At 40.7% G+C, this 25,204-nt stretch overlaps 1 protein-coding gene across 1 annotated transcript; it reads right to left on the bottom strand.

The window, feature by feature from the left end:
• Positions 1-49: 49 nt before the first annotated feature.
• Positions 50-24,802, bottom strand: KDSR (3-ketodihydrosphingosine reductase). The gene is made up of 10 exons (XM_083188044.1): positions 24,132-24,802; positions 19,601-19,690; positions 17,751-17,807; positions 17,294-17,359; positions 13,192-13,287; positions 11,616-11,807; positions 8,838-8,921; positions 5,473-5,556; positions 1,791-1,892; positions 50-1,334 (listed from the first exon to the last, which is right to left on the bottom strand). The coding sequence occupies exons 1-10, from the start codon at positions 24,237-24,239 to the stop codon at positions 1,215-1,217; spliced, it is 999 nt and encodes a 332-aa protein (XP_083044170.1). The 5' UTR covers positions 24,240-24,802; the 3' UTR covers positions 50-1,214.
• Between the last annotated feature and the right edge of the window lie 402 nt (positions 24,803-25,204).

Here is a 25,204-nt window from a genome sequence, read left to right as displayed (position 1 = left end):
TCATGGTCAACCAATACTTTATGCTAATAAAAGATACTAGACGACAGAATGCAACCAATCTCAATTTTTATATCCTACTTCAGAAAAAAAAATACTCCAAAAACAGTTGGTGGCTTCATTAACATGTGAAATAACAAAATGTCACTGGTAAACTGGAATTATGCTACATAGAGCTTATTTAACTAAAGTGTTTGGCCACAGATAGCGGCCAAGCAGGTCCTGTTCACAGGGATCTGCTTGGCTACAAGGAGGCAGTGTGGTGTCACACACAGTGGTGTGGCCCGATCCTGTAGAACAGGATCTGGCCAATGCTGACCGGATTTGTAGTGTTACACACTGCAGCAACAACGCTAATGTGTGGGCAGCCACATAGTAGCCTGTGTGCACACGCCTTTTGGCCAAGAGGGTCCCGTTTGGCTGCTATGTGTGGTCCCAGCCTAATTCTCCATTGCATGTAGGGTTCTCCTGTTGAACATTACAGTACCAATAACATTTTTTTACAGATATTCAGAAAAGGCACATTTCGTCCTGGTGAGGACAACACCACAAACACTGCTGTGTACAAACAACTAAACATTTTCTGTGCAGTTTTTCCACCTGGTTTTTTTAAGAATAAAATAGCCACACGTCAGACGTATCCATTCCCACTTACTATTTGCATAGTCTAATATTAATATGAACCACTGTAAAAGACCAAGCTTATTCTTTGGGAAATTGCTGAAACTGCACAAAGCTGTAACATATGTAGCTTACTCCAAACTCACATAAATCTACTATTTTGTGTAGTTTCAGGTTTTTCACTGGTGATTAAAGTCCAGCCATATTGTTTTACATGTTATATAGACTTATACAGATTATTTTAAAAGCCTGCAGTTTGACAATAGCCAGGTCTCCATGACAACAAGACAAAAGGAACTACTGTATTCGTTACTTGAACAAGTTACATGAACGAGAAAAAGGATATCAGAGGACTGGATAAACACATTTCCAGGGTCTTAAACCAAATCCCAATTATGCTTTAAAATATAGACCTCTCGAGTTTGCATAGTATCCCGCTGGTGATCAGCATATTAATCATGCTCTTTCCTCCTCTTTGCAGATGTGTGGTGCCATGTTAGGCAGTTTAGATACAGTAGTCATATGGTAGAATTATCTTCAGGCCGTGGTGCTCTCTAGCAGCAAGCATTTGAATCAAGTTCTTGGCAATTCAAGTCTCAGTCTGTTTTATTGGATCTCTCACAGTTCTCCCTCTGCATCATGCAGCGACGGACAATGCTGTCAAAACTGCCAAGATAGAACAATGCGATTGTGCGAAACAGACCCATTGTGACCACCTAGAATAAAAATCTAATTAATCACTTGTTCAGTGTAAACATGACATTTGCTACAATCACTGGGAGAAGGATTGGGAATCATGTGGGAGTATTTTTTGCACATCTGTTCCAATTAATGTTTCCATTGCAGTTCATTAATTAAGTGCACCAAGTTGCTGAACAGTGCAAAACGAGGTATGATCCTGCCATGCACTAACAACCGCTCGATTTCTGCAAAGCACATCGGATTTAGTAACAAGACTGAAAGACATTTGTGGGGGATTTGCTTTGTGCAGCGCTGCTCACTATATAAATATTAAATAAATTCAAATCAACCCTAAACAAAAAAATGCATTTGTAATTTACTGTATGTTCTAATTGTACAGTACTCATTCAGACCTACTGAACCACCAATGTATAGTGGGGGCAATCTTAGATTTAGGTTGTATAAAAGAAAGAACTTAAATGGCCCCTTACTTGCTGAAGTCCCTCTGTGATTGTGGTAACAGGTGACATCCCACATGTTAACGATGACAGCATATAACCATCAGAGCCAACTGAACTGTTGAAATTACCCTGCTGCATAGAGAAAGCAATGAAAGATCATTAGCCCTTACTAAGGAAAATACTGTAAGTAATGAGAGGAGAAACCAATTACAGCAGTATGACACAGGTAACAGTTGCCCCTGTGTGGTCAATGTAAGCACTTCGGGAAAAGAATCACAAACCATTTCGCATAGTAGGTGTCTACACTGATCAGTCACATGTGGCTCGGAGTGTTACTGTATATTACACCTTAGGGCTCACACATACTTTGATTTTAGAAAATTCCTTTTTAAAAACACATTTAAATGTGTCTGACACTAGGAATCATATTTCAAGTGGTATCATATCAATTGTATATTTTTGTGTTACAGAAGCGATTACATTGTTGTATATACTGTACAACAAACTTCAATAAACCATGCAGTGTGAGATGCCTGGCAAGTGTAAGCCGTCCGTTCCCATGCAACTCTGCTAATATCTTTTCATGGTTAAAATGCTTCACTACTGTGAAAAAAAGCACAAGCAGATTTTGCTGATTAAAATTATATGCAGCAAGCCTATATAATGTGCATGCCTGTGGCTTTATCTGCATACAAACTGTTATGTTACAGTGCTTTCCTGTAACATTCTGTATGCAGATACAGCCACAATCATGCAGTCTTATGGTGTAGCGATGCAAATAAGATGCATTTTTTGGGGAGGAATGCACAAAAGACACATTGGCATTAGTTATCGCTCTCATGATTATGCACAAAGGGATGTTTAATGTGACTGCAGCAACAATGAAAGAGGACAAAGAAAGAGCTCTGAAAATACTAGTTTGGCATAAGTTTTTAATAAAGTTTTTGCTACTAAATAAAAGTTTAAAAAGGCCACAGTGTACAAATTTAGCAAAGAGCATTCTGGAACCTCACAAAAAAAAAGAAAAAAAAAGAGTGCTATGAAATAAAGGTGGACCTTTGCTTGTACTGTATGATACCCGGTGCCCGCCGGTATCAGTCAGGGAAGGAGGGATGGCGTGCTCGTGGGGCGGGAGTGGGAGCCATGCTGCATTGAGCAGCAAAGACAGTACAAATAGACTGTGCTGCACAGTATTTTTCTACTTTCGATTCCGAAACCGCACATTGGGATCGGATGCGGCTAAACACGGTGTGATTTGAACTAACTTGCTAAAAATACAGACTGCACCCATTTCTGCTTCTTCAGCGAAGGAGCAACAAATTAAGTAATGGGTCAGATGCAGGCTGCCCCAAAAACCTGTTGAATCCCCCCTTTTAGCTGGCCATACACTAGAATGACCTGCATACGACCTGATCGTATGCAGGTTGTAAGAGCGATCGTATGTGCTTAAAAAAATAAATAAAAACAACATACAATCTGCTTACCAATGTACCTCACTAGTGCACACAATTGCACAAGTGCCCAACCTGTAGAAATCATGTAGATCAGCCAGCTTTAGGTGAGCCCTTCTATAGAACTCTGAAAATATTTTGCATGGTATCAAATTAGCATTTAATACATATGCTTTCCTCATCTTTGCTGAAGCATAATGTCATGTTGTGAATGGACGTCAGATAAGCTAGTCAGCTGGTGGGGTTATCTCCAGGTCTTGTGATTTCTATTCAAAACGTTCCAGTCATTTCAAAAAACAGTTTGTTATCTTAGCTGACTGGATTTCTGCATCAGTATTTCTCTGCTGGACAGTGCTGATGATTTGATATTCAAAGGAAAATAGTATGACAGACCATGGGCAGTATTCAATGAGAAAAATTTGCCATGTTTTATGGCAAGTTTGTGCTATTTTCGCGTTGGAAGGAGCATTTTGCTCTCCAAAAGTGAACCACCCTATTCAATGTGATATTTTCGCCATCTTTCTAAGTGATTTTCGCCGTGTCTCTCCGTGTAGCAATTCTCCATCTTTTCATGGAGAACTGGAATGTGAACTTTTAAACTAAAAGTTTTTTTTTTTTATTTGGGTGTAAAAAAATCAGGAATTCTTTTCTGTGAAGAGGCATGTTATTTTAATTTTAAAAAATATATATTTTTATTTATTTTTACACAGAGCAGCCAGCAGGGGGCCGGAGCTCTCGAGTCGCTCATTAGATATTCATATATTTACTGCATCCGATCATTACATATGCACGATCGGGTGCAGTGAATATTGGGTCCCCCGCTGGCTATAAGGGGGGGCAGCTTGTGCTGCCTGGGTCGCGGGGAGCCCTCCTCCCCTCCACATATGTTCTGGGGCAGCCAGGGAGACTTTAATCTCCCTGGCTGCCACTGTCCCCCGGCTCCCTGCCAGCTCCCTGCCGCGGACGCTCGTCCGCTGCAGGGGTTAAGACTCGCCGCGAGTGGCGGTGAGTCTTAACCACATTGAATAGTGGGAGCAGGAGTGGCAGCGAGCCCTCCGGAACAGGGCGAGTGCATGGCGAGAGAAAAAAATCTCTCGCCATGCACGGAGAATATTTCTCATTGAATACTGCCCCATGTCAATAATTAAACTACACAAATTATTCAGGTACTGTTCTTAACCTTTTTTAGTTGATTTTACATAAAGCGCGTAGCCACTACATGGATTACTACAGCTACAGATGCATACTAAACTTAAAATGCCTGTACAAAGACACCTACATTATTTATTAACGGTTTCTTATTTAGCGCACACATTACGCAGCGCTTTACAGAGAATATTTGAACACTCACATCAGAGCCTACAATCTATATTCCCTACCACATGCACACACATACACATTCATTCTATGGTTAATTTTGTTAGGAGCCAAATAACATACCAGTATATTTTTGGATTGTGGGAGGAAACCGGAGTACCCGGAGGAAACCCACGCAAGTATGTGGAGCATATACAAACTCCGCACAGTTAAGGCCATGGTGGGAATCGAACCGAACCCATGACCTCAGCGCTGTGAGGCAGTAATGCTAACCATTACACCATCCATACTACCTACATTCAAACTATATAAGTGTGCACTTAGAAACCAGAGCCTGACATGAAAGAAAACACCACACATTAATTCACTACTATTAAAAATATATATATTTCTAATGAAAACAATAACTGTAACACATGGTTATAAAAGTTAAAATGATGTCATCATCTGAGGCTTAATACAATTAAACTTTCCATCTCAAGGTGTCGACCTAGTGACCATAAACCATTAGTAGTCAACCTAGTAACTGTCAACTTAGACATTGTCTATCATCTATACCGAAACCCTGCAATGTAGTTTAACAAGGTCGGAGTGCCCGGCCTATCTATTTTTTTTAATTATTATTGTATTCAGCCCCAGATAAGTACATCATGTGATTGGTATGTCACGAGCAACCAAGTATTACCTTTAAAAAAAAAAATCTATATTTTTATTGTATAATAGTGAATTGTTGTGTGGAGTTTTCTTTCATTTAAGACCTCACTAATGTAATTATAATTGAATGCAATTGCTTAAGGAATTTGAAGATAAGATTTGTATTTCATAAATACACATTTCTACACATTCTAGTTTTCCCAATATCTATATAGCCCAAAACGAAATTAAACAGGACTACAAAGTAACACCATAAAGCTGATAAAACACAGGTATCCCCACACACTTACTATAGCATCTTTAACAATCACTTTGGCGACTTGGTCAGCTTGGCAAAGACTCGAAGACTCTGAAATCAGCTTGGTTTCCAATGGCTTGTAAATAAAACACATATACGGGACACTGTAAACTCATTCATACAATAAATGTAGTGTGATCTATGATCAAACTGTGTGTACAGATGATAGCAACAACACAGAGGTTACCAAATGCATAACGATACATTACCGAATATATTCCATATAAAGGGATCTATTTACTAAGCCTTGGAGAGAGATAAAGTAACATCATGTCATTTTGCATGGCAGCGAGGAGCGGATTGGCTGGTATTTTCTCTCCAAGGCTAAAGTGAGGTACACACAGAAATATTTACCTGCTCCCAAATGCTTAAAAACAGATAAAAACGATTGTTTTGATAAATATGTTTAATCTACCAGCTTTCTGAATGACTACGGTCTGCATTCCAGCATTTGGGAGCAAATGGTTGATTGTCATTTTCCTTTATAAATTACTAGATTAGACTGAAATCTTTAGGTTAGCAATTGCCCTAAAAATCTTAATGACCGAAATGGATGGCATTTAAGAATATAAATCCATGTTTCCTCACTTCTCTTTTTAAAAATTCTAAAATTAAATTTATCCAAATACTCCTGAAATAAAGAGAACAATATTTTCCTAAACAACATTCTATTAACCTTAGAGGTTTTAGATTTCTCAGCCAGAAGCAGTTTGATTCTAGAACGTACTGTAGCACCCTCAGAGATGAAGCATTGTGACAATGCAGGGTAATGGGAGCTCACATTAAGCACAGACTCCCAGTTCTCAGACTGCCGCTTTGCGGTTGTCCTTTTGTCTGTATGCGGTTGTCCTTTTGTCTGTATTTAGCATTCAGCCAGTAGCTAGAATGGGAAATAAATACCTTGCTTTCAGCATTGTTCTGTATTGCCAGTGAATGTTACTTGTAAAAGATTGAAAGCCTTATTTCAGTGAAGGAAAAAAAATCTCACTATAAATGTGCATTAATAAAGATTTGCTTTCCCTCATCAAGGATGGAACTTGTCATGAGGGCAAGAGAGCTACTTGGCTGCTCTGAAAGTAAATAAAGGCCAAGGGAAAAAGATTCTCTTGAAGATCATAAAGCCCATGAGTGTCTGAAATAATGCCAGACTAAAGGTCCATATACACTGGGCAACTATGCCCAGCGTGCATGGACAGCGATGATGACAATCACTGCTGCGGGGGGAAAGCCCCTCAGTGCATACACACTGAGCGGCTTTCCCCCTGCCCGGCGCCTATGGAGGGGGAGGACGGCTTTGCATAGTGCAGAGCTATGCAAAGCCATCCTCAAAGCCGTTCATTTGCTGGTACTACCAGATGAGTGGCTTTCCCAGCGATGTTGCGGAGCGTGCAGCAGCGCTCACCGCTGGGGCATACACACTGGGCAGCTTTGAGCTGAAAGCTGCTCAAACAGGCTGTTTTGAGCAGCTTTTAGCTCAAAGTTGCCCAGTGTGTATGGGCCTTAACATACAGTAGTTATTACCACATATCATTATGGATCAAACTGGGTCTTATGCTAGTTTTCAATTATGTGTTCCTTCATGCAGTGTTCATTTTACACTAACCTGCATTCAGGTAGCTTTTCCCAACACTGGTATTAGCCCCAGCTACACAGCCCGAGCAGTATCAAAACTGATAGACAGTCACTGACATGTACCAATATATTTTCAGAAACAGGATAGAATGAAGCAAGTGACTTAGGGGAAGATGTATTAACAGCCATTACGGGGTATAGAAGTATCGGTGATGTTATGTGCTGCAGATACCACATCCTTGGATGTGTAATGACTGCGGTGTCTGCTCAATGCCTGGGCAACCATGCCGCTCTCATTGTCACATGCATAGCACTATCCCTCGCTGTCCCAAACAGCCAGGCAGTGTGCAGTCATAAAATTGATTTTTATTTTTCAGATGTCCCACAAGTAACACTAGGAGGAACACAGCACACAGCCCGACCTGTGGTATAGAAAAGCCACATCAGGAACATGCATTGCAAATCAGGAACAGGTCATTGAAAACTCTCCCTCTTCAGCAAACAATACATTAAATATAATTGTCCCATTCAGGGACTTGCTTCACCACACTTAAAGGACAAAGTAGGTGCAGCAAAAAAAAAAAAAAAAAGCAGATACAGAGCTAATAATACAATATACAGCCCCATCAATCTCATCAAAGAAAGAGGGTATATGATACCGTTGTCCTGCTTCCACACAGCTCTAAAGGATAATGGGGCAGATGTATTAAGCCTGGTGAAAAGATAAAGGGCCTTATTCTAGTTCACTCTTTCTGACAAAATCCTTCTTAGATGGACAAAACCATGTGCACTGCAGGTGGGGCAGATGTTACTTGTGCAGAGAGAATTAGATTTGGGTGGGGTTTTACTTCAAAGTGAGATCTATATTGCAGAGTAAATATAAAGAAGACAGTATTTACCCTGCACAGGAACAAAATAACTCACCCAAATCTAATTCTCTCTGCACATGCTACATCTGCCCCCCTGCAGTGCACATGGTTTTGTCCATCTAAGAAGGATTTTGTCAGAAAGAGTGAACTAGAATAAGGCCCAAAGTGGAGATAAATTGGAAGGTGATAATGCACCAGCCAATCAACTCATAACAGTCTTTTTCAAAACAAAGCTGATTGGCTGGTGAGTTATCACCTTCTATTTTATCTCCACTTTATCTGTTCACCAGGCTTAATACATCTGCCCTAATGTGACATGAACGGCTTTGATAGACCAGATTCTTACTCTTACACTACCAGAAGAGTCATATGGGATAGAACATACCCTCCCACATTGAGCGACATCAGCTTGGAGGGTATATTATCGCCTAGGTGAAAAATATTGCAGTGGTGAAAAAAACAAAACAAAAAAACAGTGAAATAGGAGCCAATCCTTTCTGGGTGAAACTTCTTTAGTTTCCGACAAGTTTGGAGGCATTTATCGCCCATCCGTTGATGTCAGCTGCCAAACCCCGGCGATTACCATGGGAACGCCCACGAAATGCTGGGCGTTCCTATGGGCGAGTACCGCAGCCCGTCGCCCCCCAGAATGTTGGGTGCATGCACCCAGCAAGTAGTAATCTGTTCACCGTGGCCACACGCACCCGGCGCATGCACATGTGTAGAAATGCACATGTGCTTTGCTGAAACATCGGTCCCCGTGTGAAGGAAGGCCAACAGCGAACGGACCAGAATAAGGTCCTTAGTTGCTCTCCGAGCACAAGTAAGCTGGTCTCTTTACATTACAGACCGTGCCAGGGTCAGTAGGACTTATAAAGTCAGTTCTGGAACTGAGACAAATACATGCAAACCATACCTTTAATTTGTTCTCTTCAGCAAACCCAGGTGTGTCCGTATCAGGAGGATAGGCCACGGTCACATAAACATTATATGGTTTTACCTGCAACAGAATTAAATAGAGATCATCGGTAGTGGAAACAGTACTGTAACATTTCTTTAAAACAGATTGAAATATTGATCTGTAATAAAATTGTAGTAATAAACAATATACGAATACAACCAATTAAACACGTTCAAAGTGTATGTTTCAAACAAAACAGTGTTTATCCAATTGTTCTATGTAGCACTCACGGGCTCCTAGGGAGAATTTTCCGGTACACTGACGATGGCAAAAGAACAGAACTTCTATATCCCATGCCGAAACCAATATTCATTAAGACGCCACTTACAAGGCATGCCTACATAACAAAGATCTTTACATAGATTGTACTTTCAGCTCAGATTGTACTTTCAGCTCAAATCTGGCTAAACAGTTATGTGGCCTCCATTTTGGCATAGATTCTACAGGTACTTCTTAAGGCCCCCAAACATTAGTGCGACTTGTCTGAGGCACAAGTTACAGCCGATTTCCCTTAACCTCCCCAGCAGCACCCTGGGAGCACTTGATGTTCCATTTTTACATGTGATTTATCACATGTAAAAGGCTCCTGGGGATCTGCTGGGGGAGTTCAAGGGAAATCCGATGCATGTATTTGCAGGTGCGAAAAAGCGCCTGCGATATGCACTGATGGCTGCACATCCGATTTAGCTAATGCGCAACAGATTCAATTTCTGGATTCGTTTCGCAGGGAAAAGCGCATCGGATGGGATGTCAAACACATTCGATTTGCCAGCTTTTCACACGGTTTCTTGGCCCGATCCGTCGAAATCAGGTAAAATCAACCAAAATCGCAAAAGTGTATGGCCACCTTTAATGTTGTCAAAATCCTCTTTTCTCCTTTATGTTTCTCTGATATTTAAGAGACTCATACATGCTTCTTTTGTGTATTTGTGCTTTTGTCAGTATTTTCCAATAAATGTTTTTTGTCCAATGCAAAAAAAGTTGGGCAAAATTATTTGCCAAAGTAATTTTTAAAATACTGGAGATCTAAATTACACAAGGCTGGATTAAAAAGTATTGCCTCCATGGCTATAAGTTTTTTATTTGTGAACGCATTTTAACAGTTTTTTTTGTACATGACAAAAAAAAGGTATATATCAAGCTACATAGAGAGTGTGCTGTGTGCCAAATAGCTGCTATTACAAATACTGGTGGTAGTAACTTCCCCAGGCAAAAACATAAACAGAACAATGGTGGTTAACCACGCTTAACACAGGGATTAAAATATTGACATTTAATAAATCATAAATACAGTAAAAAAATAAAAAAAACACACTGTAAACGTTAAAAGTTGAGGACTGATATCTCGAAAAATGTCGCGTATAATACAAGGTATATTCGCTGTGAATGGAGTTCATATGCAGGAGTCCTACATTTAATGTGGAACCAGTGGGTGAATATAACATACAGATGGAGCCCGTCAGCTTTGTGAGGGCTGGCGATAGAATCGCCAGCTCCCGCCATCCGTCGGAAGGGGGCACGCACGGATGAGATGCTCACACACACCGTTCCGATGGAGCTCCCCACTGCCTTGCCAGTCCCCCCCACCCCCCGTTAACCCTGCCCGTCTCCCTGAAGTGGAGACAGGCAGAGTTTCCACCGCCCAGTGACTGGGTCCCTCTCAGCAGGGACATTCTGGTGGGCGCTGGGAATGAATGAGAGGGGCTCCATCTATGCATTATACGTGACGTTTTTCAAATGATCAGTCCTCAACTTTTAACGTTTACAGTATTGTTTATTATTGGATTCATGATTTATAAAATACGGCAATATTTTAATACTGGTATTTAGCGCTGTTACCCACCATTGTTTTTTTGTACATGATAACCAAGTTTATCCTCTATGTAATGCACTATTCCCTTTTCCACATAGTCCCCATCCCTTTCCACGCATGTGCACCAATGCTTGACTGTTGTTGACACCGAACAGCAGCCTTTACTGTACCTCATCATGGGCGGGATGTTATAACATCCGCGGCCCCCCTTCGCCGGACATCGCATTTTTAATAACGGCATATGCTGTAACATATGCCGTTATTAACGCAAGGGACAGCTCTTGCGGTAAGAGCTGTCCCTTGCGATGCGGTGCCGGTGCTGGACTTCCGGGTCTGTGACCCGGGAGTCCATCTGCGCATGCGCAGACCCCGGCGCCGGCCGCAGGGCACGCTGGGAGGGATCCGTGACGGATCCCTCAAACAGCGCTGCGGTAAGAAGCCCATAGGCTTCTGCAGGGATTCGCCAGCTTTTGCTGGCGATTCCCTCCGCAGCGCTGACACTGCGGAGGCACAATATAGCATATAGAGATGCGGTAGAAACCCCGAAAACGGGGTTTTTACCGCATCTCTGCTATATAGAATCTCGCCCCATCAGAGTTGAAGTGTTGACACAAAAGGTGCTCGTTCATCTTTGAGAAGAGGGTTGCAGCGCCAGCAGTTCAAGGAGGTTCTGCCACAATCGTCGTACAGTCCCGACCTTGCGCACTGCAACTTTCACCTCTTCCCAAATATGAAAGAGAACCTTAAGAATCAACAAGTGTCCTGAAGACAGGCATCCAGCCCGAAATGGCGTAGGCCGCAGTAAAAGCTTAGATTTTTTCACTAGTCCCAGAGTGACTCCCGTCTGTTAACCTGCACATTACAAGGGTTATTCCCCCACAGGCGGGAACCCGGGCGCTACCGGTTTGCCTATACCATACCTCCATTTGAAGAGCTTCTGCCAGGCCTCTGAGAGCAAACTTGGTTGGGGAATAAGCAGTGTAACCAAACAATCCCAGTTGTCCTGCTTGTGAGGAGACAAATACGATTCTTCCCATCCGTCTCTCCTTCATAGTTGAAATGACTGCGCGACTGGGGTAAACACTGCCCAGATAATTCACCTCCATAAGTCGCTATAAAAAGAATTGTAAGCGAGACAAGTCCTGAACAATAATCTAATACTGTACAATAAAATACATACAATTTAAAAAAAATCACTTTAATAGCGTCTAAGTATTGTTACAGACTGGCTTAACAAGATGGTTGATACATTGGGGTGTATTCAATGTGGGCGGCAAGGGGAGTTTGTATGGTGAGGATTGTTTATTTTCGGCAAGGAAAAGCCATCCTCGCTGTAAAACCCCCTCACCATATTCAATGTTTTGCCGGAATCCTCGCCGTCCTCTGAAGGCGAGGATTCTGGCAAAACATTGAATATGGAGATTCCCTTAAACAATGAGGTTCGCTACAAATGCAGCAGTGGGCAGCCCTGCCGTTTTGATGGCAGCACTAGCCATTTCCACCTCGCTGAGGAACCAGCGAGGTAGAAACGGCAAGTGAAAGGACGGCAGTTGAATACTCTGCCCCATCACCAGAGTACCAGTTATCACTTTATAGTTTGGCAATACTTCCCCTTTTTTGAATTTTGGAAAAACCACCAACGTTTGGCATTACCCATAACACAGGGTCCAATTGATCAATGTTGGTGACATAGAAGGTGGCGAAAAACATGCAGACATGAAATCAAGGAAAAAGAAGACTTCTGCTCATGAGAGATCTCACAGGCTAATGTGAAATGGGAACACCAGTGACAAGATTGGGACATTTGTGCGGATCGACATGTGGGTATAGCAAAATGGGAACAGTGTTTCCGACACTCGACAGCCAGAACATTGAATTCCGGCTGTCGAGTTACCGTTGAAAGGAATGAAAACGACCTGGGATTCCGACTGCCGGGACATTCCGACAGTCGTAATCCCAGATTGAATACCCCCCTAAGACTGTGAAAAGCTGGTGTGGCAAGTAATTCCATACATGGGCAGCATCACAGTAAATAAGTGGGAGTAAGAAATGGTGAAAGAGAGCAGGTGATACATAGAGATAGAGCATATAGAGAGTATTTTAAGAGGAATATGACGGTGTGATGGGGTTGAGGTCATTGTAGGCGAGTTCAGGGAGAAATGTACTCTGGAGGGAGTGGGGGAGCTAAGAATTTGCATAGTGGTGTGGTAAATAAATAAGCGCTTTGTGGTCATCCGTGTCATGTTGTCACTGAAGGAGTTAGGTGCCAGCCTGCTATAACAATACAACAACAAAGTACTCTTTGGGACTTTTTAGTCTACTCCATGTGAAATACTTGGTAGTTTAACACCAAATTTATAGACTATTTTTTGTTAGACAATGTTTTCTTTACTTACAAAAATGTTAAAATGTGGTATGGTCACAATCATAAAACACTTTTCATGACAGGGGAAAATAATAGATAGATATACACACAGTATATATAAAAAAACTTACTGAAAATTGCTCAATTTCTATATCTTCAAATTTTCCTGGAACCGACAATCCAGCACAATTCACCAACATGTCAACTGGACCGAGCTTTTCCTGAGCCTAATATAAAATAAACTGTATGCTACACACATTCCATAACAAGATCATAAACACAATATTCCAGCCAGCTATGCTTTGCAGTCTTGCCAAATACAGGGTGCCTTTGAAAGAATGACACACTAATTAGCTACAAAATGACTATGGCAGTTTTAATAATAACAATAACAAGAAGCCTTCATCGCTCACCACCGTGTATGGTGACCTGCATCCACAAGAGATAGCGCTACCATTATAATCAGCTATCAAATTTGGCACACAATGATTACGGGGACACAAAGACATAATTACTGAATTCATAAACATTTCAAATCTGAACAACAAAGAATAGATAATATAATTAGGATAGAGATATATATATATATATATATATATATATATATATATATATATATATATATATATATATATATATACACACACACAGTATATATATATATATATATATATATATATATATATATATATATATATATATACACACAGTATATATATATATAGATATCTATATATAGATATCTATATATAGATATCTATATATAGATATCTATATATAGATATCTATAGATATCTATAGATATATATATATATATATATATATATATATATATATATATATATATATATATATATATATCTATATATCTATATATATATATCTATATAACGGTACTTGTGTAGTTTCATGGAGCCGTGCGTCTGTGTCCAGCTCCGGGGCTGTGAACTCCATGCCATCGTGGATAGTTCGTACCCCCACTATCCACGTTGGCATGGAGTTGATTTTATATAGCGTGGCAAGCGCAGCGAGCCACCGAGCCCGAAGCGTGGCGCGTGCAGCGTGCCCCGCGAGGGGACGCGGAAAACATTTTAAGTAATCCGCGGCCGCTCGCCACGCTTCGGGCTCGGTGGCTCGCCACGCTATATAAAATCAACTCTATGCTCACTTGGATAGTGGGGAAATGAACAGGACCATGTTAACATTGAATCCTATGGAAAATCGCATCGCATGCGATTCTAAGACCCGATTACAAAATCGGGCGCCCAGATACTACATAAGTACTCATTTTTTTCTTAGTCAATAGAATACAATGTTTGCACTGATAAATCTTGGGAACGTATTAAGCCAGAACCGATTGATCAACATGATTATAGATTACAGTATAACCAGTATTACAGTATAACCAGCATTTACAATTTGTTGTATATTCATACAGTCAATTTAAGTTATATTGGAAACATTACATGTTTCCAAATGCTGTGTATTGCAGTGATTTTCAACCTTTTTACCTTGCGGCACACTAAATAAGATTTTAAAATTGCCAAGGCACATCATGAGATCTCCACAGGGCAAAACACATTGGCCCCCACAGAAAAAAAAAAAAACAATTGGCCCCCATATCAAAAACCATCACATTTGTTCCCACAGGTAACAAAAAAGGGACCAGTAATTAACAATTAAACTGGTGGTGGCTGTAAACTGGTTTGGGCATCTCTAGATCTGGGGGCACACTTGAGAACAGCTCAAGGCACACTAGCGTGCCACGGCACAGTGGTTGAAAATCACTGGTGTATTGGTATATGGTGGTATTCAGTATATGGTTAAAGGCATCCAATAATTCACTGATGTTTCGGTACTTATGTAGTATCTGGGCTGCCGATTTTTTGATTGTATGCCTTAAGTTAAGGCATACAATCAGATGCGATGCGATGCGATATCGCATCGCATGCGACCATCGGATGCGATGACCCGATTTTTCCATAGGAATCAATGTTAAAATGGACTGAGTCCATTTTGACATGGAATTCAATGGGAAAAAGGGGTCCTTTTCATACCCCTACTATCCAAGTGGGCATGGAGTTGGATATAAACCTGTGGCGAGCGTAGCGAGCCACCGAGCCCGAAGCGTGGCGAGCGAAGCGAGCCCCGCGAGGGGACGTATTCTGTGTCCGCTCGCCACGCTTCGGGCTCGGTGGCTCGCTACGCTCGCCACAGGTTTATATCCAACTCCATGCCCACTTGGATAGTAGGGGTATGAAAAGGACCCCTTTTTCCCATTGAATTCCATGTTAAAATGGACTCAGTCCATTTTAACATTGATTCCTATGGAAAAATCGGGTCATCGCATCGCATCGCATCCGATGGTCGCATGCGATGCGATGTACCCGATTTAGAAATCGGCAGCCCAGATACTACATAAGTACCGATGTTTCTTGTAAATACATTTGGCATACAATGCAAATGGAGATATAAGAAAAAGGAAATGACACGATGCGCTGCTAGGTATAAACTCTGAATAGGTTCTGCTGAACAAAAAGTACTGAGCACACGGTTTGCTACAATATATCATTTTATATCTTTATAGAAGTATTATTACACATATAATAAACAATAAATACAAATTTTAGTGGCCACAATAAGCATATAAAAAAACAATACATACTATAAGCAATAAAAAATGAATAAGCAGTATGATCCCAATAGGGATTATACTACTAATATATCATGAAATAGCACAATGTAGTGGAACTCCAGTTATGAATAAACTTAATGCCGTAGATAAAGAGATATTTCATATTCTCTAATGGGTGTCAGCAATAAAGTATAGATCTGCAGAGTTAAGGGTTAGTAAGCTGATTGTACGAATAAAGCCAGTCTTGGCATGTTTGCAAAACACGCAATTAGCAGTGGTTAGGCAATGCTTGTAGAAAAGCAGCAAAATGAGATTAGTAACATAAATCAATGTCATACAAAGCTCTCACCCTTCCCGGGTTGAAAACAAGCTGACACACTGGGGAGCTTGATGGTCTCCAAGCTCACCCTTGTGTTGCCAGCGTGTGTCGCTGTTTCATGATATATTAGTATTATCACTATTGGGGCGGGGAGACAGAACTCGCCGCTGCACGCTGAAACCAGCCTTACCTTGCCCAAACTTGGAGCTGATATTGCCGCTGTATAAGGTAATAAATGGTGTAGGATAGAGCTTTAACAGGCCATCCTACACTTCTTCCCCCCCTGGGCAGCCAACCCTTAGATAAGCTCTAGAAATTAAAATAACACCCTACCCTGTCTAAACTACTAGGAGACAGGAAAAAAAGACATGGTGGAAGGGGAGGAGTAGAATTATGTTCCCAAGGTGGGCGGAGTCTATCTGAAAAAAAAATCACCCTGTCTAAGCTTAGGAAAAGGGGAAATATCCCCAAGTATGGCTGCCTTGGGGATTGTAGAAGAAATTTTATTTATTGTTTATTATATGTGTAATCGTACTTCTATAAAGATATAAAAATGATATATTTTAGCAAACAGTGTGTTCAGTACTTTTGGTTCAGCAGAACCTTTTCAGAGTTTAATTTATACCTAGCAGCGCATTGTGTAATTTCCTTTTTCTTATTTCTTCATTTGCTATTGTGAGTATAGGCTAACTCACTAGACACACACAGCAGCGGGTATAAATCATGTATATAACCAATTCTTCTATATAAACCCACTACTAAGCGCCAGGCTTTGTAAGTTTTCACCCCACCAAATCTACACTATTTCTTTTATACAATGCAGATGGACCTACATCCTACATATGATAATTGTGGGAAGCGGTTATGTTGGTTGAAGTAAAAATAATTGGGAAACCATTAAATTAAAAGAGGGAATGGTGCCTGTGTATAATGGTTATTCAGTGCTGACTAGCGATTTGAAAGGCACAGTGGCTAGCATTACTGCCACATAACAATGGGACCATGAGCTTCATTTCAACCAGGGCCCTATCCGAGTTATCTATTAGCTTATGTGATGCTGAAGGGCAAGATTCTAGAAGCAAACAACCTAGTGTTGTCTTTAGGATTATTCGAAATAATATACTTTAGGATTATTGCCTCTTAAAGAATAGGAGATAACTCATTGGAATGGTGTCCATGTCTGCATTCTTGTCCTATGCTCCTTACTAGAGAACTGGTAAAGCTTATTGTAAGTACAAATGTGTCCAAAAGTGACCAGGAACACAACTTCAGTCCTTACCTGTTTTATGACACTTTCCACTTGTCTATAGTCTTTGGATATATCAACAGAGATACACAACACCACCTACCAAGAGGAACAAAAACTAGGTTTTAAAATGGTATTAAAAACACTTAACAAAATGCAGTGAAATGGATGCTTTAAATATTTTGTTTCACCATGTTAATAGGCCACAGGAAAGTTGTGCTGTGCCAAGCTAGAGCTACAGTATACTATATTTTGTTCTCATTTATACTGGGTACACTACAATCAGAGAGAGCAAGTACAAAAAGGATTCACATTCACTCCAACGTAAAAGTAAAAAGTGATACATGTGTAGACATAGGGGGAAATACGATTATCTTCTAGAAGGTACTAAATAAATAAGTATAGATGAATTTGACAGGAACAATACCACTCACTTATTTATACCATTTATTATAAACATTGTCACTAATAATTTTTTTCAGAGCCTTACCTGTTTGTCATTCATTGCATGCTTTTCAATTTCTTTTTTGGCTTGAACTAGTTTGCTCTGCAATTAGAAATAATCCAGTCAACAATCACAATATGACATAAGGCTATTTCAATTTGACTTAGATATTGACTGACAGACAAGAGTTATAGTGTTCATTCTAGCACCTAAATCCTGTTGGAGAAAGTGTGCTATATAAATACTGTAAAAAACTTACTTACTTGCCATCTTTGAAAACCCATGCAGTTCCTCTTCCCTGCCTGGGGGGTCGCTGTCTGCTGTAGTGCTTCTAGCACAGTGTGGTCTGTATATCAGCACTGATATGCAAACAAGACCTATGCTAGATACACCACAGCAGGCAGCGATACCCCAGGGAGGGAACAGGAATTGCATGGGTTTTCAAAGATGGCGGGTCCTAGAATGAACACTAAGTTAACTATACGGTGGTTCACTATAGTACCTGGTGAAGTCCAGCTAGGCACACATTTTTCTTTTAAACTCGTGCCTATGTCAACCATATGCTTTTGTCAAACTTTTATCACTGTCAACATTTTAAGGTATCGACCTAATCATTGTCTACCGTTTATACAGTATCCTAACAAAATGACTGCAATACAGAATCTTTGCATAAAGGAGGGTTTATTACTTCCCTGGGACTGTATGGTTGATTAAAAATGTCTGCTATCTTACTGTAAAATAACTACTGTAGAATCAGTAGTTTGAAGCAAGTTGGTTTCCATTATTTGAAAATAATTAAAATATAGTAGTGTATTAAGAAATAGTATACTGTAAGTCTTTACTTCAATATCAAAAGTATTACATGTATAAATTCTATTTCTAATGGCTATTAATTCCCTACACATTGGATCACATGTGTTATTGTGAAGTACAGCTAAAAGGTCTCCTTACAAGATTTGTGGACACACATATGTAATGGTTATTTAAAACTTATATGGAGATTACAAATATTTCAAATTGTTTTCGAAATATGCCGATTCTTTCTACGGTATCGGTTTTTTTTTTATTGTCTTGTATTTTGGTTGACGGTTGTTCAGTACTTTTACTGCCTTTGAAGTAAAAAAGTGTAAGAAAAGGAATAGTTTTGTGTTGTCTAGTTACTACGATGGAGGCAATAAATTCCTGGGTTTCCAACAATAATCACAAGGTAAGAATGTCTAATAATCTAGTTACTTGAAATCTGAAATAAATATTTCACTTCTAAAAAGGAGCGCTCCACTGACAAAAAGAAAAAAAAAAGTCTTCTCCCCAAATTAAGATCTCACAACCTGAAGTTTACAGTTACCTTCTAATCATCTACTTTTCTGAGCCCTGAAGACTCTGGAGGTACGGAGTAAAAAAACACAGAAATTGGATAGCCATCTAATCTAGTGCCACCATATCTCACAGCTCTCTTACACACATAGCATACATACATAAATAAAAGGCTAACTGCGCCTCACCTCTATGAGGTGAAGTACCACCGCTGACCACTAGTGGCCACTCAACGCATTAATTAACTTGTTTGTACCGCTCAAAGTGAAAGTACATGCAGTGACTGTCATTTTGATGGGCTATTAACTAGTGCAAGAATATAAACAGATAAACAGTATTCCCCCTCACGAGTGGTGATGCCTACTACATGACCCAATTCACTATATTTATTTATTAGCAGTTTTATATAGTGCAGCATATTCCATTGCGCTTTACAATAGGAGACAATAAGCAATACAGTGCAATAGAGAACAGAAACAGCCAAGACACTGCATGAAAAGCCAAATCTGCATATTGTAGGGCCCACCAAACAATGGTTACCTAAAGTTTAATGCAAACGTTCTTATTAAAATGTAGTTTACCTCATCACGGGCTACCAAAGTAATAAAAGCACCCTGTTTAACGCACTCAATAGCAACACATTTTCCAATGCCGCTGGATCCACCAGTCACCTAATTTAGAAAAAAAAATAATAATTACCATTTTACAAAAAAACTGTACAGTATACACATTGGACTGCTCAGAAGTTGTTCAATTACTGTGCAGAAGGCATTTATTTTATAAATCAAAGCAAACCATTTACCGGTAGTCAAAATACTACTACGGGGTCAGATACATTGGATCTTATGTAACAGAAGGAAAAAAGGAAGGATTGTGTAGCGCTTAAAAAGTTAATGTAAATATTGTATTGATGAGTTATATTTAACAGTTAATAAAATGATAAATTTGAAATAAAATTGATCAATTGGGTATCACAAAATATAAATTAATTTAATTCTCATATCCAATAAAAGTTAATTAATAAAGATGCACATAAAATATTACATAATCATATTGCACTTGCGAGAGAAGTAATAGGCATACAGTAAACCACTTGTCTATAATGTAAATAAATGATGGCAATGGATACTTAAGTGAGTCCCGCTTGTTCCAAGATGATGCTACCCTTTTGTTCGGGTTTGTAGTCCCCACGTTGAGGAGGGAAGGGGATGGAGATTGAGGGTTGGGAAAATCCGGGTTCAACTTGTACTTGAGAAAGTTGTCAGAGCACAACGAAACACGTCAGGTTAACCCTTGTCTGGACATTGGACAATACCCTCCACTCCCCTTGAACCAGCTACTCCTTTTTGTCCCCCCACGAACTCATCACCATTCATGCCGGCACCCCCAAACTGGATGTACAAATTGGGTAACCAATCACCTGCTAATTTCTGGAGCCCTCTATCCGTGAAGTGAGGTATTTCCATCTTGCCCACCAGTGGAACCAGAGATCAAGGCCTCCAGCAGGAATAATCAGACACCCACAAGTACAAGTTGAACCCGGATTTTCCCACCCATTCCCAACCCTCAATCTCCATCCCCTTCCCTCCTCAACGTGGGGACTACAAACCCGAACAAATGGGTAGCATCATCTTGGAACAAGCGGGACTCACTTAAGTATCCATTGCCATCATTTATTTACATTATAGACAAGTGGTTTACTGTATGCCTATTACTTCTCTCGCAAGTGCAATATGATTATGTTCTATGTAATATTTTATGTGCATCTCTATTAATTAACTTTTATTGGATATGAGAATTAAATGAATTAATATTTTGTGATATCCAATTGATCAATTTTATTTCAAATTTTTCTTTTTATTAACTGTTAAATATAACTCATCGATACAATATTTATATTAACTTTTTGGGCGCTCTACACAATCCTTCCTTTTTTCCTTCTCGTATATACCACACCAGGGGCCTGAACCCCCCCCTCTGTGTGAGCAGCCCACAAAACATCCCACTCGTCAAGCGCCTTGATCACCTGGTGGTGATTTGTCTTTTTCTTTGGATCTTATGTAACAGTCTGTTTGGAGTAAACTGTGTGGATATTCCAACAATTATGCCTGTATTTTTAAAACAGCAATAATTTACAATGCAAAACCATCCTGCCTTTTAAATTATTGTCGCTTTAAAAATACAGGCTTTTACACACTACAATGGCTTAAAGGAAAAAAAAGAAAAAAAATGCTGTAGTTATGTCAGTGTTTAGTTCTAGGCTGTTTTCGTCGAGTGCCATGCCCGGCTTGATTTTAAAGTGACAAAATGTGTCCTGCCTTAATTGCAGGGCTCTGCTAAAACAGCCCAACCAGAGTGGAAAAAGTTGCAGCTTCCAATTGTTGCAGTGTGAATAGGGAATCCCAGCACCTCTGTAATTGGTGGCACGCCATGAGTGACAAAATGGGGACAGAGCATAAAGATCCACAAATGACTAGCCGCGCTTTATTTTCAACAAAACATTGTGCACCAGCATAATTATATACCTCTAGCGCAGAAAGAGCAGTAAAGCCCCCCATACACGGTCCGTTAATCGGATCCGTTGTGTGCTTAAACAGCACACATCGGATCGGATCGCATCCCTAGTGCATGCAGTGTGCATGCACTGCGATCCGATGTATAGCTAGTACAAAAAGTATGTGCAGCACATACTTTTTGTACCGTACTATGTGATGCGCGGGAGCGCGCATCGCATAGTACAAAACGGAGCCATACACAACGGACCGTGTATGGGCTCCTTAAGAATAATGGGCCCTACACACATGCCGATGTGTGCAGGGCGACCTAACTGTGCTATGTCGGGCCGTTCTGCTCAGCACACAGAGCTGACAGCCTACACACAGAGCGAGCTGTCAGCTCTGTGTGCTAAGCGAGCAGACAGCGCCAGTATTCTTTGGTGGGAGAACCCTGCCGATGCCGATATTGATGGACACTGTTCATCAATCTCGGCCAGTGACAAAGATGCACATTGCTGTCGATATAGCCCCCACACACACACCAATGTGAGGGCATTTTCTAAGCCACTTTGCCAAACTAAGCAAAATCGCTTAGAAAATGCCTTAATATCAGCATGTGTGTAGGGCCGTATATGAAGTTTCTTTTAGAAGGAATATGACCATATATATATAGTGGGGCATAACATAGGTGGTGCCATCTGTTCTGTGGTGGCTGTGTCGGACGGACCAGAATGGGGTCACCTCTATTGTCTTACATTTTAATAACAATAAATGACAGGCATGACAAGGGGGTGGTTGTTTTTATGTTCCTGCTGCCCCCTGACCTCTGTGGCTCATTCTTTAAGCATACTGGGCCAGATGTATTAAGCCTATCGAAGAGATAAACTGGAGATAAAGTGAAAGGAGATAATGCACCAGCCAATCAGCTGTGTTTGAAATATGACAGTTGGGAGTTGATTGGCTGGTGCGTTATCTCCTTCCACTTTATCTCCAGTTTATCTCTTCGCCCGGCTTAATACATCTGCCCCACTGTATCCAGAAGAGTCAGGCTTCCTTGAGTGTGTCTGGATGGACTCAGCATCAGTCACAGGGCCCTGGAGATCCTAAAGGTACATTCTTCCTCCGAGTGCTAAGGCCCCATGCTACACCTCTTATGCAGCAGCTTCTGCCTCAGTAAGCAGCACGCTGCTACTACTCTATATATTAACCCATTGAGTGCCAACATCTGTTAGAGATGTGCAAACTATATGCTAAAAATGTCAGTGTCGCTCACATTTGTTATACAAATTCAAATAAAAACTGTTGGGTATAAAATATTCTATTTCCTATATAAAAAGGTAAACATTACAGGTCATTATGATGAATAAAAATGTTTGCATGGCAAGTTTCACACCAATTTTGACAAATTTACTTGGCACTCAGATCAGCGAATATATTTTTCGTCCACAGCCCAAGTAAGTTTCATGCATATGGGGTGTGGTAAATAATGTCAACATATAAATACCAACAGTTGGCATGCCAACCATGCGACTTTTCAGTTCATTTTGTCAACATACCCATTGTGGACATTTTGAAGGTACTGTATACTGTATATAAACCACCATGAAACTGATCTGCCTTATTTACAATAATGTATCAATCCCTTTGATTTATTTGGCTTATTTTAGTTTCATTGGTAAAAGTCAAACAAAAGCACCTCAATGTAGCTGCATTTCCATTCTCATATTATAAGGCAACCAGTGGCGGTTCATACTTTTTTGGGGGAGGGTGGTTGCTGCTGGCCGTAGCCACTGCTCCTCCTGGTCCCCGCAGCGTTCTCGGGCACCTGTGGTATGATGACAGGCGCATGCAGTAAACCTCTGTACTGCGCATGCAGCCAGCTTCTATGGGCTGCTTTGGCAACAGCCCATAGAAGTGGAATCATGATCCCGGCACCTGTATAATACAGATGACAGGCACCGAGACCAGTGCTTGCGCAGTACCGTTGTAGGTACTGCGTATGCACAATTCCCAGATTTTAGGGGCTTTCGCTCACATCCCATAGAGATGCATCTCAAAGAGAGGGAACACCTGCCTTGGTGACTGTCAGGTCAGACTTCCAATAGTTTTATACTGACTTCCCCAGTACTGGTGGATAAAATCGGTGACTATCATTTAGAATTATTTCAATAATTACAATCTAGCGCACTACCACAGTCTAATTTTTAATATATTCTTTCATTAATTGTATTGTTATATAAATGTGTTCTTAATATTTATTCTATTTTAATAAATGTAATATTTGTCACACACCTAAGAATTATTTAGCGCAGTTTAATCCCTTCCTGTTTTTTTGCTACCTATTTGTATTGGGTCTGACTATTACCCACTATTCTTAACTGCTGCTTAGCCGGGCACACTCATACTAAGCGCCTCTCACCAGGATATCTTGATATCTACAAAATTGTTGCTACTATGTACAATGTATGCAGGAACAAATAATAAATCATAATTATTCCACACTACCACTGGCTTATGAATAACTCAAACGGCTCAATATTTGCAGTGATGCTACTGTCTGCAATGATAAGCAGAGTATCAGAAATCCATAAATTTGCCAAACTCATACAGTACTCACCACAACATGTGCACCAGCCAGTTTCAGGGGTTTGGGGCTGATGAGCGGAGACACCATATACAGGAGCAGCACAAACGCCACTAGGAAGGCAGCGGCCAGCAGCAGCATGACTGACTGAGTAAGGGGGTCCAGCCTGAAATGAGGGTGGGATACAGGGAGAGGGAATTGGGCTGCTCAGGCACAGGATGCAGGGAGCACTGGTGCTTGCAGCCTTCAGGACAGATAACCAACAAGCTAGCTACTGTAGGAAGGAGCTGCACCTAATGAATTGCTGGGATTGCTAGGAGTAAGGGAGGCAGACAACGCTTAATGGAAGTAGCAAGGATGACTAAACAGTAATAAACTTAGAAGTGAAGGAATACAATAAGTGTATCAGTCAAAGGGTAAGCACAGGATGGGGACAGTTTAGCAAATTAAAAAGGTAAACAAATGACTACCATGAAAGGGAACAGGTAGAGGCAACAGGAGTAGCCACAGCTATTGGGGAAAAGCAGCATTAAACAAGTTAGGGTGTAACTGAAATATCTTGATCAGCAGGTCACTGTCAACACGAACGCCAGCTGGCTGACAAGCCCCGATTGGACTCAGCGTGCACCTCGTCCAGCCAGACTGCTGCTGCTGCTGCTGCTGCTGCTGCTGCGTGACAGTGTATCCCCCTGTGCTGGCAGCCCCTCCTCCTACCCGCGCTGCTCTTCCTGTTTACATTCACATCACTTTCTGTACAGCCAAGAGGGCTCGGTGCAGCGTGCGGCAGAACGTACGCTGCCACCTAGTGGCAGTACCCGCATATGCAATTCCCATTGACAATGCGTGCTTTTGTATTTTAAAAAATAAAGTTTAGTTCGATTAGCGATTATGTGTGGATATATTTATTCACAATATAATAGTAACTTGCTGTTTATTTGGCATCTGTGCGTAAAGTGTTATATCATCATTGCTATGTAATAGTTCTAGTAGAGACGGATAACACCAATATTAGGTAGTAGGGTGACGTCTATTACACTTGCATAAATACGGGTGTACAAAAAACACATACATAGTGCATTGAAAAAGCTGGAAACCATGTAACGTGT

This window comes from Crinia signifera, chromosome 5 (genome assembly GCF_055691185.1).
Source record: "Crinia signifera chromosome 5, ASM5569118v1, whole genome shotgun sequence".
NCBI lineage: Eukaryota > Metazoa > Chordata > Amphibia > Anura > Myobatrachidae > Crinia > Crinia signifera.
Note: the sequence above shows the minus strand (reverse complement) of the source record. Positions and strands in the feature narration are given on the sequence as shown.

Bases quoted from the DNA above. Each gene is read 5' to 3' on its own strand.
- KDSR (XM_083188044.1), bottom strand. From the start codon at position 24,239: ATGCTGCTGCTGGCCGCTGCCTTCCTAGTGGCGTTTGTGCTGCTCCTG. The intron at 11,808-13,191 runs GTAAGTTTTTTT...TTCTTTTTATAG, and splicing joins TAGAAATTGAGCAATTTTCA to CGACTTATGGAGGTGAATTA. The intron at 1,893-5,472 runs GTAAGTGTGTGG...TTCTCTATGCAG, and splicing joins TGATTGTTAAAGATGCTATA to CAGGGTAATTTCAACAGTTC.